This window comes from Neocloeon triangulifer, unplaced genomic scaffold (genome assembly GCF_031216515.1).
Source record: "Neocloeon triangulifer isolate White Clay Creek 2 clone unplaced genomic scaffold, ASM3121651v1 ptg000009l, whole genome shotgun sequence".
NCBI lineage: Eukaryota > Metazoa > Arthropoda > Insecta > Ephemeroptera > Baetidae > Neocloeon > Neocloeon triangulifer.
In genome coordinates, this window is record NW_026775551.1 from 2,536,877 (window position 1) to 2,550,692 (window position 13,816).

The 13,816-nt window shown below is 37.0% G+C and overlaps 2 protein-coding genes across 3 annotated transcripts in view; one reads left to right on the forward strand and one right to left on the reverse strand.

The window, feature by feature from the left end:
- The window catches only part of LOC132195431 (uncharacterized), a 36,552-nt gene that overhangs the window by 6,080 nt on the left and 16,656 nt on the right, over positions 1 to 13,816 (forward strand). The gene's annotated exons all lie outside the window — the stretch shown is intronic.
- On the reverse strand, positions 8,918 to 11,347 carry LOC132195208 (uncharacterized). The gene is made up of 8 exons (XM_059617046.1): positions 11,228 to 11,347; positions 11,050 to 11,175; positions 10,831 to 10,986; positions 10,415 to 10,581; positions 10,159 to 10,360; positions 9,717 to 10,105; positions 9,154 to 9,446; positions 8,918 to 9,098 (listed from the first exon to the last, which is right to left on the reverse strand). The coding sequence occupies exons 6-8, from the start codon at positions 10,089 to 10,091 to the stop codon at positions 9,020 to 9,022; spliced, it is 747 nt and encodes a 248-aa protein (XP_059473029.1). The 5' UTR covers positions 10,092 to 10,105; positions 10,159 to 10,360; positions 10,415 to 10,581; positions 10,831 to 10,986; positions 11,050 to 11,175; positions 11,228 to 11,347; the 3' UTR covers positions 8,918 to 9,019.

The window sequence follows — 13,816 nt, forward strand, 5'->3', positions numbered from 1 at the left end:
GTTTACATGCAAGCGTTCATGGCGAGGGATTAGATGCATTAAAATGCACAATGTGTTTTGATATCAAAACATTAAAATGTTACTTTTTTATATCGATCCTCAGAGTTGGTTTGAGGGGGCAAAATTTACTATTCGCGCAGAAAGTAGCTAAAATTTATATGTCTGCCATTTTTAGATGGATTCTGTGAACGAAATCAGACAAAATCTATGGCAATTTGATGCCTTTATGCATTTATTTTTTCTTTTAATAGGGATCTTGCCACTTGTATCTTGAAAGTAGTGCAGATTTGATGAACATAATAATGTCGATTGAAAGCAAAGAAAATAATAGTTAGTAGTTCTTCTAAACTTCACAGCCATATTCCAGTTTCATTACCTATAAAGTTGTGACTCGGATTTGTAAAATTTAAACTGAAAATTATGGGAACTTTTATTTTCTTTTGACCCGTTTTGACGCGGTGTCAACCGTTTTTGACCATTTATAGCAGGTTATAGTTGCCTTTAGTGTGTAGATGAATATTTTAAAGGTATTAAAATTAATTAAATTGCAAACTTTATCATTTTTCTTAAGGTGATTTTGAAAATTGATATTATGTCAAAAATAGTGCGTTTGTTCCCATTACCAAAGTTGTCAGGAATTAAACGCCCTAACTTTTGCAATTTAGACTGAAGTGGTACATCTACTAAATCTTTCACAAACATCCAGGTTTGCCTAAAATGATATAATTTACATTTTTATGCAACCTGCTTGACATATGTGCCCTTCAGGCTGCATATTCTTGAATATTTGCTTGAATTTTGGACTGAGGAGGTCCCAATTTTTGTCCTCTCTGTGTTGTTTTCTGCTAGTCAAATAAATTGAGAGACAAAAGTGGCGTTTAATTAGCTTGCTGCGCCACGCACTTCTTTCCCTTTCAAACAGTGTTTGACTGCGTCAACAACTCTCGCTCCACGTCTCATATTCATAATTTACGCGCAAATATTACAGTCGTGCTCTCTTTTATTACGGCGGAGAGAGAGACAAGAGACATCAGGCTGTGAAAGAGCGTGCGAAGAACCCGGCTCTCCCTGGTGCCTTGTAATTTTCGCCCGTCAAAAGGCAAATGAGCAAATTTCAGTTAATAATTAAAACACGCCGAAGAGACAAAGACAGAGCTGCCTGTTATCTCTCGGCACGCCGTCTTCTCTGTGACGACGGAGAAAGACGCGCAAAAAGGAGCGGAAAATGTGCAGCAAGCCAGAAAGTAAAGTATTTAACGACACCCACTGCCAAGCAGCAAAGTTCTGCAGCCCAAAGAGAGTTTTGAGGTGGCGCTAATTGTGACAAATGGAGCCCACGTGTGTTGTGTGCCGAGAGAGAGAAAGAGCGAGAGAACAAAGAATCTGCTTTTCCCTCTTTCTGTGCCGCTTGTTCCACAAAAGGCAGAAACCTCGTCAAGTCTCGCGAGACTGCTTTCAATTGTGCCGCCTCCGCCGCAATAACACGGCCAGCTTTTGAAAAAATAAAACGCAGTCGCAAACAAACAAGCGGCAAAGAAAGAAAGAGACGACCATTAGTCCTGCAGAAAAGGACTGAAATATTTACGGGCTAATTTTAAATGAATTGATTTCCCCGGTGAATGGGTGGGAAAAAACGCAATCAAGTCGGCGGATCTGGCCCGTGCATGGACAGACCCCTGCGTTGGAAATAAAAATAATGTCGCAGAAAGATATCAGCGTCTCTCTCTTTTTATTACTTTCTGCGTGCGTGTGTTTTTGTCCCCGACTTTTGGCTGCTGTATGATATTTTTATCGCCCTCAGCATGATGGGAAAACAGCGGCGTCTGCCAGAGAGCAATCAGTAATATGGATCTGCCGCCACCGACGGAGAGACTATCACAGTCGCCGACTTTCTTCTCGGGAATTAAATAGGTGGAGGAAAATTGAATGGAAAAGTGGAAGAGGCGGTTATTTGTGACTGAAAGGCCTCGCCAGTCCGAGATAGGCCGAAATTTGTTATGCTGCTGTGGTAGATTAGATATGAGCCGGCGGATCGCATAAATGCAAACCGCTCTCTCGGATTTGGCGGATGGCTGGGCTAGGCTGCACAGAGCACCACATTCTGCCATTCAATCAATTTGCGGCGAATGCGATTTTCGCTGCGGCAAAAGCCGTAAAGGGGATGCGGCGGCTGTTTTGTTATATGATCCACTGCCAAGAATCGTACCGCGGATTATAACGTGTCTATTTGTACTTCCGGGAATTCGTCAGATTGCGCAGTGATGCGGAATAAAAAAAGTCTGACAGTGAAAATATTGAAATGAAAATAAAACTAAAAATGCATTATTTTTCTTACTAAGTTACTTCTCATTCAAAATTAATCAAAGGAAATTTTATTGAATTTTTGTTTATAATTTTCTCTTTCTACATATCTGCATAATAATATTTTTTACAATTTTTTTCAACATTTTATATATATATCTACAATTTTTTCATTTTTTTGCTGCCTTGGCAATTATTAATTTTTTCTTCATTTGGTCAACTTTTTTAGCCAGGTCAAATTTTATAATCTTAAAAAGCAGTTAAAGTTCAATGTAAGATATTTCATTTCATTATAAAGAATTATAAAACAAAATTTAAAACAATATAGAAAGATTTTGTTTGAAGAAGTTGACACTAAAGGAGATGATCATGGAAATGAAGAAGTCTGGCTTGTCTTCGTTGTGAAAAATTGTTTTTATTCAAAAAACAAAACGGCTAATAGGGTCGTAGACCGTGATCGAAACTAGTTGAACCGTTTTGTTTTTGAATAAAAACAATTTTTTACAATAAAAAGATTATGGAAATGAAGCGATCGGGCTTTTCCTCGTTGTAGAAAATTCGTTTTTATTCAAAAACAAATGGCTCTACCAGTTTCGGTCACGGTCTGCGACCCTATTTCATATAGAAAGATTATTCATATTTACTTTAAAAAAATTGATTTTTTAACAAGTAAATAATATTTTGCGAATTCGATTCATATATTATCGCTTTTTAACTTTTGAGTAAATGATGCGAGTTGGTTCAGCACGACTGCTTGGCTAGCCGGCGTGTCTAGTGTGTGTTTGCGTGCGGCACTTTCATTTATCCGATTCTGACAATACATTTAGCCGTGCCCGGGCCGCATGTATATATAAAACCGTCAGGTACACACAGAAAACTAACAGGGAGAGGTGGCAGTGAATTATGGAGTTGCGACAATATTGCTGCGGCGTTCCGCCGTCGAGAAAAAAAATATAATAATATAAATCGGAGGCAGATTTTATCGCACGATCGGTATCGGGCCTCAAGGTTGTCGCGCACGAAAGAGTTGCGACTGTCAACATGCAAATAAAGCGGCTTATCTTTGTGAAATTAGGGCTCCTCGCGGAAAGAATAAAATTACGAGAGCGCAAACAGAGTCGCTTCCTTTAAGTCCACTTGCGAACGAAAGCAAACAATGGCGGCGGCTTAAAAGCTGCTCGTGTAAGGATTTCGCCTCGCCGACCATAATCTGATTTTCTTTTCGAAACGACAAGTGAGTGTGCATGTGGCTGTGACAACAGACACTCTCGGGGCCGATGGAAGCGGCAATAATAACGGGAACAAAGAGAGAGACCGGCGGCGCCGCAGCCTACGCGTAATTCAATAAAATAACAAGTAAACATGGCGCGCGGAATGCAAAACAACGAGCGAGCGCCGCCGGAACGTTGTTTCGCCGAGGGAGTCCATTCGCGCTGCCAGCCGATTCGCAGAATCTATTTCCACGCAATTACAATGTGCATTGCCCCAAAACGCCCATTTCTCTTTTTGACCTTCCGCTTTATGTGAGAGAATGGGAAGCGAGGCACGTTGCTCTTAATTTTGTAAATTGCCTTCGTGGAAGCGAGAGAGAGAGATGTAGGTTGGTATTAAATTAACCCACGCAGTATGGTATTGTGTTTTATAACAAGGGGTGCTTCAAGCTGAAGATGGAAATTTATTCTTTTTTTCTACTCTGGACTTTTATTCTTACAATTAGGTATTTAAGAAAAACCTACTTTAAAAGAAATTTAAGTACAATGTTATTAAAATAATTTGTATCGTTATTTTAAATCCATTTTTTATCCTCATAGTCATATTGATTATGTTTGGAAAAAAAATTCTGAAATCTTATGAAATAAATAACATTGTTTGCTATTTGTACACACGTTCAAGAACATGAGCTTGTTAAAAAACTATCTAAAAACATTCACCAATTAAAAAGCTTTGTATTGTTGCTTGTTGTATAGTGAAATTTTTACACGCAGCATTATTATTTGCCCTCACTTTTCCCTCGTTATTTCGAGCTGAATACTACCATTAATATTTATAAAGAGAAATTAATACTCAACGTTGATGTTATTCCACCCATAATAAATGTTTGCTGCAACAATATTTTTTTTTTCTTTTTTTTTATATAGCACAGGGCATTCCCTACTCAAATACATCATTCCGAATTTCAATTATACAAATTTAATCACTTAGATGAGAGAGAAAAATACACAACCAATTTTTTTCGCATTTTACAAACAATTATTAATTTTTGGTTCTTCGTAGAAACCAAATAAAAGTTTTGAAACGACCGTGTGCTAATGAAACATCTGCTTTTTACCTCATTTCGAAAAAAAAAAATTACAAAACAAAATAAGCTCATCTCCCCTCGTCAAAATTATTTTCCTGGGAAAACATCAAATGAACTCTGGCTGGCGAGAGGGTGGCTCAGCCAGCCGCAGGGGTCAAACCTGCGAGGCGAGAAAATTTAATGAAAAAGCAAAGAGCAGGGGTGAAAGGGAAATTGGAAATGCGAGACGCCGCAGCAGCCTCATTAATGAAGGCATGCCATACCACCGCGTTTGGTCAACCGAGAGCAGAAAGTATATCCCAGAGAGTTGACCTGGCCGTGATGAAAGACAGGCCAAATCATCCAATTATCAACTCATCCATCTCAATTTGAGAGCTGGGCGCTCTTTGACAAAAGCCAGCAGCTGCGTCCGTTTTGCAAGTCATGCTGAAAATAAATTCGCGGCTAGAGAGAGAGGCGCGAACAGACCATGAATCTTCCCGGCGCCACTTTTTTGCCCCAACCCCTTTGTTTTTTTCTTCGCAGCCCTCGACAAGGAGCTGAAGTGAATTTATTGATCTAATTGTGTTGTGGGGCGGCCCTCAGTCACTCATGCATGCCTCGGTGGGGCATTAAAAGTCGTTTTGTGTTGTCGTCGACAATGGCGGCGCCTGCTGCAAAATAAGTCTGCTGCGCGAATTTATAAAGTAGTGCGCGCGCCGAGGTGTCACAGTCTATCGTCGGGCTGACACGCATTTATCATTTCGCAGTGATTGATGACTGCGCTAGTTGCTTTTTACAAGCCCGTATCAAATTCACTCGCTCTCGCTCTCTCTTGTGCTCCAATTAATCCGCCTCATGCAAAGTACTCCTCACTGTTGCTGCCTTTCCAAACACGTCCCGGCAGAGGATTACTTGGGCCGCCTGTCCTTTCAGCGGCACCACTCTAGTCCAAAGGTCTGTCAGCCTGTTTGCGGTTTAATGGCTACTCAAAGAAAGATGAAGGAAAGTATGTCTGGGAAGTTTCGGATTTGGCTCCACCGTCGGGCTTTAAAGTCAAAGCTTTTTGCCTCCGAGAGAGCTACGACCTCGTGCAAAAAAATCAACTTTTCCTTACTCACTTGGGGTTGACGTTTTTGCACTCCCTTTTCACAATCGACTCCCACAGACTCCCAAAGTTTGAAAAGACGAAGGATGAATAATATTTTTTTAATTAAAAAGCTTACCTGAATATTGATCATCATCAGTAATATCAGTATGTATAAAATTGAATTATTTCCCGCCCATTTTATCCCAAATTAATCAAAACAAAATTTTTTAAATCAATAGTGTGGTCATTTTGATTTTCATATTAAAATAATATAATTATATGAATAAAAACTTCTTCACAATGCTCCTGCTCCTTTTGGAACGAGTTTAAATTTTATTTTTTCAAGCAAAACTTTCTCAAAGATCAGATGAACTAAATATTTTCACCTTTTACGCAGTTTTTGCGTAACTTTTTATTAGGAATAATCAAAGTCACCAGAGTATATTTTTGTTTATACCCGACAGTTTAAATAATTCCACTAAAATATTTTGATCTAATATTTAATAATTTTCTGTTATAATTTATTTTTGTTAACAGTTTAATGAACAATCTTAATCTCAGCTTAAAATAACTGATACCAAAAACTTGTTATTTTTGAACTGACACTCGAGGAGATGATGTTTTCGAATAAAAACAAATTTTCGCAACGAGGAAACGAAAAATACCAAAAAAATTTCTCACAAATTTAAAATTGCCTTTCTCAAGACTGAAGACTGCCATACTTTATAGTAACACTAAAGTCTTAACTTTCACAATCAGAGTTAGACGACTTCTCTCGGCGTTAGCGTGTTTTAGAGTCGAGGCAAACGCATTCATGCAAGTGGCAGTTAATTAACGCTTAAACTGCTCCTAACACTTTTGCCCTTGCCACGCAAACTCGGTCGGATTTTGCAAAGATCCATTCCGGTGGAACGACGCCGACGTTTCTCATAACGATTCGAGGGCCTCGGTGCGTCGTCGTCGTCGTGTCGCTCTTGAGCCTCCAGGCTGCATCCAGAGGTCCACTTGAAGGGATGCACCACTTTACAAGAGGTGTTTTGCCGAGCAATATAGCAGTGTGCCGAGAGCAGCTTTCTCCTCGGCACAATGATAATAACGCAATAAATATCCCCGTCGGCTTTTGAAACGAGACACTGCATAAGTGCAGGCGCAGGGAGTGCATTAAAGGGACGTGTGTACTGCCTTGGATGCCGCCGCGTGCGTAGACTGGTAATAACGGGTTGCAGCAGTTAATTAAGGCGTCTGCAGACGCGACGAGGAAGATAGAGAGAGAGGTGCCCACGCACCCTCCGTATGAAAAGCAGGGGCAGTGCAAAATGAATTAGTTGAGAAAGTTGCGAAAGGGAAATTTTGTCGTTGAATTAAATCCATTATTATTAAACACGGTTGACAAAATTTGAAAACTGCCCTGAATTTAGACTGAAATCGGTCGGATTTTTTGTCCACTAAAATAATTAATGATTTTCATTATTTTTTTTCAGAGACAAAATTAAATTTCTTTTGTTACTTTTTAAGGAATTATAGGTTCCATAATTGAAAGGGTCTTTCACTTTATTTTAAATTTTCATTACATTTGTAAAATATTTTTGACTTCAAATAAAACACAAACAAAAATATAATGATCTACTTCAACCTTTACCTCATTTCAGAATGAAAAATAATATAATATGCTCATTATTTTATAATAATAATACCAAAAAGAGCCAAATAAAATATTGTGTGCTACATTATTTTAGCACTTTCCTGGAGTTAAAACAATGCTAACGCGTGTTTCAGCGAAGCCTCTCTTGTCTTTGCACATCAAACCGACGCGGAAATGTTATAAAGCCGTGCTCATCTCGTTTTACAGCTGGGCTAATTCCTCTCATACAAACAGCCGCGCTTTCAGCCGCTGCCATTATGCTCAAGACGGTGGATTATTGTTCCCCGCGCTTTGCATACCTGCGCGGCTGCTCCTCGAAATCATGCGAAAGCATTGTCTTGATGAGCTTTCAATGCCCTGTAGAGTCGACGCGACGAGTTAGGGAGGAGAGCGTAACTAAATTCCTGATAATTAATTCACCGCGCACACCTTTCTTTGTCCCCGTGCTTTTCAATATCGCAGAACACACTTTTGCACTGCCAAGTGTGCTAAGAACTGAATATCAAATAAATGAGACAAGATGAAATAACTTTCCCTTTATTACAAAAAAATATTATGCCATATTTAGAATCTCTACAGGATTCTTCTTTTTGCAAACAAAAAATTTCTTACAAATTAAAATACCCAATTTGCCAGTTTCAAATCTTTTGAAGGTCCCTGAAGAGGACAAGAGCCTTTATTTAAATCGCCTTAACTTTTGGCTTTTAGAAAAAATTTAATTTTATAAAAAAAAATCTCCAACAATGCAGAACTTGTTTAATTAAGAAATAGTCTGCAGGCTCAGGAACGTTTAATCCCACTTTACAAAACAAAAGGAAAAGGGACGAAGACTGCTGCTCCATCAATGGCATTACTGCCAATTAAATTACCAACGGGGTGGATAATGAATCTGGTTTCGGTCGACGTGAACTTTTCCCCTTTCCCTTTCTTTCCCACACCCTCGCAGTTGAATGATAAAAGGAAAGCAAGACCGAGAGCGAATTCCGAGCGAACTAATAATTAAATACCGCTCGCATGTCTATTGGCTGGCTGCCTTTCTCCTCTTAATTACCCAGCGTACCCACACGCCAGATGTACAAACGAGCTTAATCTTCTTGAAATTGAAAATAAACAACACCAGGAAAAATAACATGTTTTATTTGTGTTTATTATGCGCCTCAAGAATAATTGATCGATGGAGGTATTCATGTTTATCCCGTTTAATCCACAGCATTAGGTGGAGTTGAGTCGGTTAAAATTTTGAAAATTTATATAGGGGTTTATTAAGTTAATATTGGATTGAAAAATTTGGTGAAATATGGGCTACTTCCACAAAAGTTTTTGAAGGATTATTAAATAACAAATTAATAGTTAATCTTCAGTTTGTAATTATTCACAATATGTTTTGCTATTAAGCCAAAATAAGATTCTTTCAAATTTTTTATTGTAAAAAACATAGAGCTAAATTTTTTCATATTTTATATTGCTATTTATTTCAGATCTTTGATATCTATGAAAAAAATTAGCTTTTCATTAAAATTTCCTAATTAAAAGAGATAATTTTTTTTTATCTAAATGCGTAGAAATAGTAATGCAGTAGATTGATTAAAAAGAAACAAATATACACTATATTTTGAACCTTTCCCTTTTTGTTAAAATTTTATTATTATTTCATTGATAACCTTTAGTAAATGTGAATTACTTCACATAAATACTGTCTCTTCATTATTTAAACGTTGTAGTCTGTCGAAGTGAGCCCGAACATTTTAATGGAAATTGGCTGTATATTCGAAATCTCAGCATCATATCTGGAGAACAGCAATTTTTGAGTTTTAATGTGACAAAATAAAACTAGTGTCATACCTGTCTCCATTTGTTGTCAAGCGAAAATTTGTTTGCCGAGGATCGCTGAGAGGATAAAACCACTTTTCATGATCATATGCACCATCAATTGTATTCACTATAACTCTGTCGGTCGAAAAGCTTCCTACAAGTGTCAAGTTCAAAAATCGCACCTCCTTGGCGTAAAGGGTTTCATTCTTTGAAGCGCCGCAGGTCGATCTGTCCCACCCTGAGCACGCGACCAAACCACACGTCTGCTCAGGGAATAAAACAGTTCCATCTGATGCATAGCGATTGCCTTCAAAGGCGACTAGCTGCAATCACAATAATTAATTACTTTTCATTATTTATATAATGTATGCCTTTTAAATTTTTAAATGCTTGATAATTTATTTTATCAAGTATCTCGTAATTAATTATTGCAAACTCTAGAACATAATTTATATGTGCAAAAGACAAAAACTTTTATGCACACATAAAATTGCTTTATTTTTTATTTTCTTTAAAATTGGTTATATCAAAGAAATTGATGTTAATGTTACTGTGGCAATTGCTACTTAATCTAATTTTAACTAACTGAATACCTGGAAATGCGTATCTGGGACTACATTCTCAGCCTTGTAAGTCAAGGAACAGCAAAATTCCGTTCCTGAGCAAACACCTATTCTGTTGACGGTATCATAAAGTGGCACATTCACAGCAATGTAATTGCTGAAGTCAATGCCCTCAGCAACAATGGCTCTTTGTCCCTTTTCATCGTCCGAAAATTCTTGATTTGCTTCATGACGTAGTCCAGGTGCGAGCAACAAAGGCGAACAAGAACCTGGCACAGATTGATAATGCAATCCAAAATTTCCAGTGCCATGATAATATCCGTTGCCAGTGTAGCCCATTTCTGGATCAAGGTAACTAGCGACGGCAACTGCCTTGTTTGTGGAGTGCCTAACGTACCAACCCATTTGAGTAGATATTGCTGAAATATTTCAAAATTCAACATTATTTCGTAATTCACAAACAGAAACGTACAAAAATCGAACGGGTATCTATTTTTCCAAGCGCTGGTAATTATAAAGTTTCCGATATTCTGTGAGATGTTGGTTCCGCAAACAATAGATCATGCCCTGTTAATATGCCTAAGACAGTCCCAGCATTTACATTGAAAGTGGAGGTTGTGATAGAATCTGCAGAGTCCAGAGCAGGTTCGTCAATCAAGTGATACTTTCGGTACCTATGAAGGGTTAATTTTTATTTAAAACTACAATAATTTGGTCAAATGAAATACTTTGCCACAAGGTATCCATCCTTATCAAAAACAACCGTGGTACTGTAAATTTTCAGACCATCTGCTCTGCAACCGTTAATCCCGACTTGGCATGGTTCTTTTTCCAAAAGACCGGCAGCCACAAACACATATTTAACTCTGGCCAAGCAGGACAGTCTCCGAACAACCTAAAGACAACACAAATCTTGATTTTGGTTTTTCAATTTAAAATGTTCATGATTTTTATATAAAAGGGAAGAAAATGGAAAACATACATTAGAAAAAAGATCATAATCACACAATTTTCATTTAATATTATGGTATAATTATAAATTTCAATTTTAGGTCACTGCCTATGATGAAGATTATGATCAAAAGAATTTAATATACACCATTGTGATTCTAATCAGCAGAAAAAGTCTTAAAATGATAATTACCAAATCATCTGGGTTTTGACTGTTTGCCACACATGGACTTGGCCCTAGATTTGGTTCCGGTACTCTTTGGGCGACTATTTTTGCACCCTCGCGATCGTTAATCACCCTTATCGTGGAGAGCATAAATTCCGGAAAGAGATACATGAAGTCATCTGACTATATTTTACAATAAAATATTAAAATATAACATTAAAATAAATATTGTTGATTTCCACTCACGGTTGCATTTAGTGGTTGGACCAAATTTTCAATTTTTTGGAGATTTTGTTCTAAAATTGAAACGTCGATAGTTGGGGAGTTCCAGCCGACTGGTGCGCATTGGTAGAAGTTTACTTTATATCCATTCTAATATTGCTTTTGTTAATTATTTGATTTTATTTGATATTGCAAATCTCACCACTCCTAAAAAAATAGAGGCTCCAGTGAGGAGAAGAAGTTTGAATATCATACCCATGACGTCCCACGCTAGTACTAACGGTGAGAAGCACTTACAACGAATATTTAAAGTCACGTATCAAGACAAATTTGCGTGATAAAAATTGACACAATCGTCAATCACGCTGATAGGAGTTTCTAAATTACGTCTTTAATTTGTATTGATAACAGTTGAAGTATTCATCATTTTGATAAGTTCGCGTTATCAGTCAATGATTCGTGTTTTTCTGATTTTGTTGTTCTATACATATTTGTCCTAATTGTTACAAAAATTTTACTCTAAAAAATATAAATAAAAAACTGTTGGACCAGAAGCATTGAATTGTTGGGAAAAGGCGCCACTAAGATTAACGTTAGAACTTACAAAATTATATTGGGTGATATTCAATAATTAATTTCAAAAATAAAGACACAAACATAAAATACCGCACAACAAAAAATTAGTTTTTTGATTACTAGTTATTAAATTCTATTGAATTGAAGTGCTTTTTTATATATATAAATTTGTAGAGTGTCCGAATTTTCAATTTAGTGGTTTTCGTACCAGAAAACATGGCAAAACCCCGAAACTGATCTGATCCAACAAGAATGCTGAGCGATTCAACCGCGAAATCAGTGCGTGTGCACATTATGGGACTTGAAGGTCCATAAAGCGAGATTCGGGCTGCAAAGTGGCAAATACTTGTGGCGTCGGAAGCGTTTAATTAAATGGATTCTTCTTAGCCAGACGGCCGAGTGTGTTGTGTGCTTTGCTGTGTGCGAATGTCCGATTTGAGCTACGCATGCATTTGCCACTGCTACCCACTCGCCAAAGGGTTATAATGTTACGGCCTGGCGCTCGCTGATAAAATATTTCGAGCCGAATTCCTGCTCCGCCCACAACGGGCCGGGCCCATTAGATAATATGTAAATCTGCCCTAGTGCGCGAGAGTGGAATTTTGTTATTGAAGATAACTCGTCTTGCCAACCCTCTCTTGCGCGTCCTGCACTTTCGGGGTGGCTAATAATGTCGACTTCATCCAGAAATAAAGTTGAAATTGGAAAATGAGCCATTTTTGTTGAAAACTTAGCTGACGTATTGGAAATATTACCCTTTTGCTTTCTAAATCGTCTATTTTGTGTTTAAATAATATTCTATAGAAGGATTTGCCACAAATAAAAATTACAAAAAAAGTTTATATATCCTTGGATTTATTTGAATGTTTAATTCAATTTAAATTATATTTTTTTTAATTTTTGGTCTCTTCTCTTCTGATGAACAACAACTTGATAATTTAATAAATATTCTCCAATACATAAGAAATTTTTTTAAATAATGAAATTAATAAATGTATCAAATTATCCCCATTATATACATTTAAGTTGAGTTAAATTGTTTTTATTTATAAGTTGAAAAAACCCAATATAGAATCTAAAGGCAATAAAACAAAGAACATCTGAACACAAAGTAAGAATCTTCTCATAACTCTAAGTCGAGTTTCTTTCCTCCCGCAGCTTGAGAGAAAAATCGAATTGTAGCTTCTGTACGCTGGCTCGCAACAAAAAGCAAACAACACAAATTAGAGTGCAATTCTTCAAGCCGTATATGGCTATTAGATTGCGCAACAAAAGCACCTCACCGCCTTATAAAACATAGATGGAAATAAACCGCCTTCTCTGCAGGTCGATAAAAGCGCAATTCAAATCGAAAGCAATGCACCCCGTTGCTGGCACACTTTCCGCGTCTGTCTTCCTTTTTCAGCCAGAGAAGACTCGAGCGAAACCATTTTCCCAGAACAAATCGGAAACGGGCTCAAGATCTGGGTTCAGAGTTATTCAACACCACCACCGTGCCGTTGAGGCGGAGGAGATTCAATCGCGGCAGTTGCATCTCTCACGTTTTTCCTACATCTACAAAGAGAGGAGCTAGGCAGAGCAGTCAGCTGGATAAAAACCCGCGACTGACTGCCTGCCAGAGCTTCGTGAATAGATCGAGACGAGATGCTTTGGCTTTCTTGCTACGGTTTATACATTGAACATTAATCCAATTTAAATGTTAATTTATATTAGAACTTCATAATAAATACAAAATGTGACTTATTTTTCATTGGTTTAATTATATTATTTAAAATAACATTAATATTTAATATTTTTTTAAATTTTTATTAAATCAATTAATTTTTTAATTATGAAATTTAAATTATTTCAATATTTTCCTACCTAATTATAATTTAAAATAAATATTGCAAAGCAGCGAGAAAGTATTTTTAAAGTTAATCTGAAATTCAATCAATGCTCTTTTTCTGCGTCTTCACATATTCTACACAAAAACTGTTAGTGTAAAATTAATTATTACTAAGAGTATTAAATAATATTTGGGTAAAAATAATTTCAAGCTCAAATTATATTTGGTGAATTTCAAAACGACAAAAATCCGCTCCCAATCTTTTTATCTCTTCATAAAAAAAATGGAGAATATTAGTTTTTAAGTTTGATGGTTACAGGTCTTGGAGCAAATAAATCCTTGAAATTTCTTTCACTGTTTTGTACACTTTAAGAAGCTCAGCAGTCA

Excerpts from the sequence above, each read along its gene's own strand:
- LOC132195208 (XM_059617046.1), bottom strand. The coding sequence starts at position 10,091 with ATGGGTTGGTACGTTAGGCACTCCACAAACAAGGCAGTTGCCGTCGCT. Across the intron at positions 9,447-9,716 it reads TCCCAGATACGCATTTCCAG|CTAGTCGCCTTTGAAGGCAA; the intron begins GTATTCAGTTAG and ends TTGTGATTGCAG. Across the intron at positions 9,099-9,153 it reads TTGACAACAAATGGAGACAG|ATATGATGCTGAGATTTCGA; the intron begins GTATGACACTAG and ends GCTGTTCTCCAG.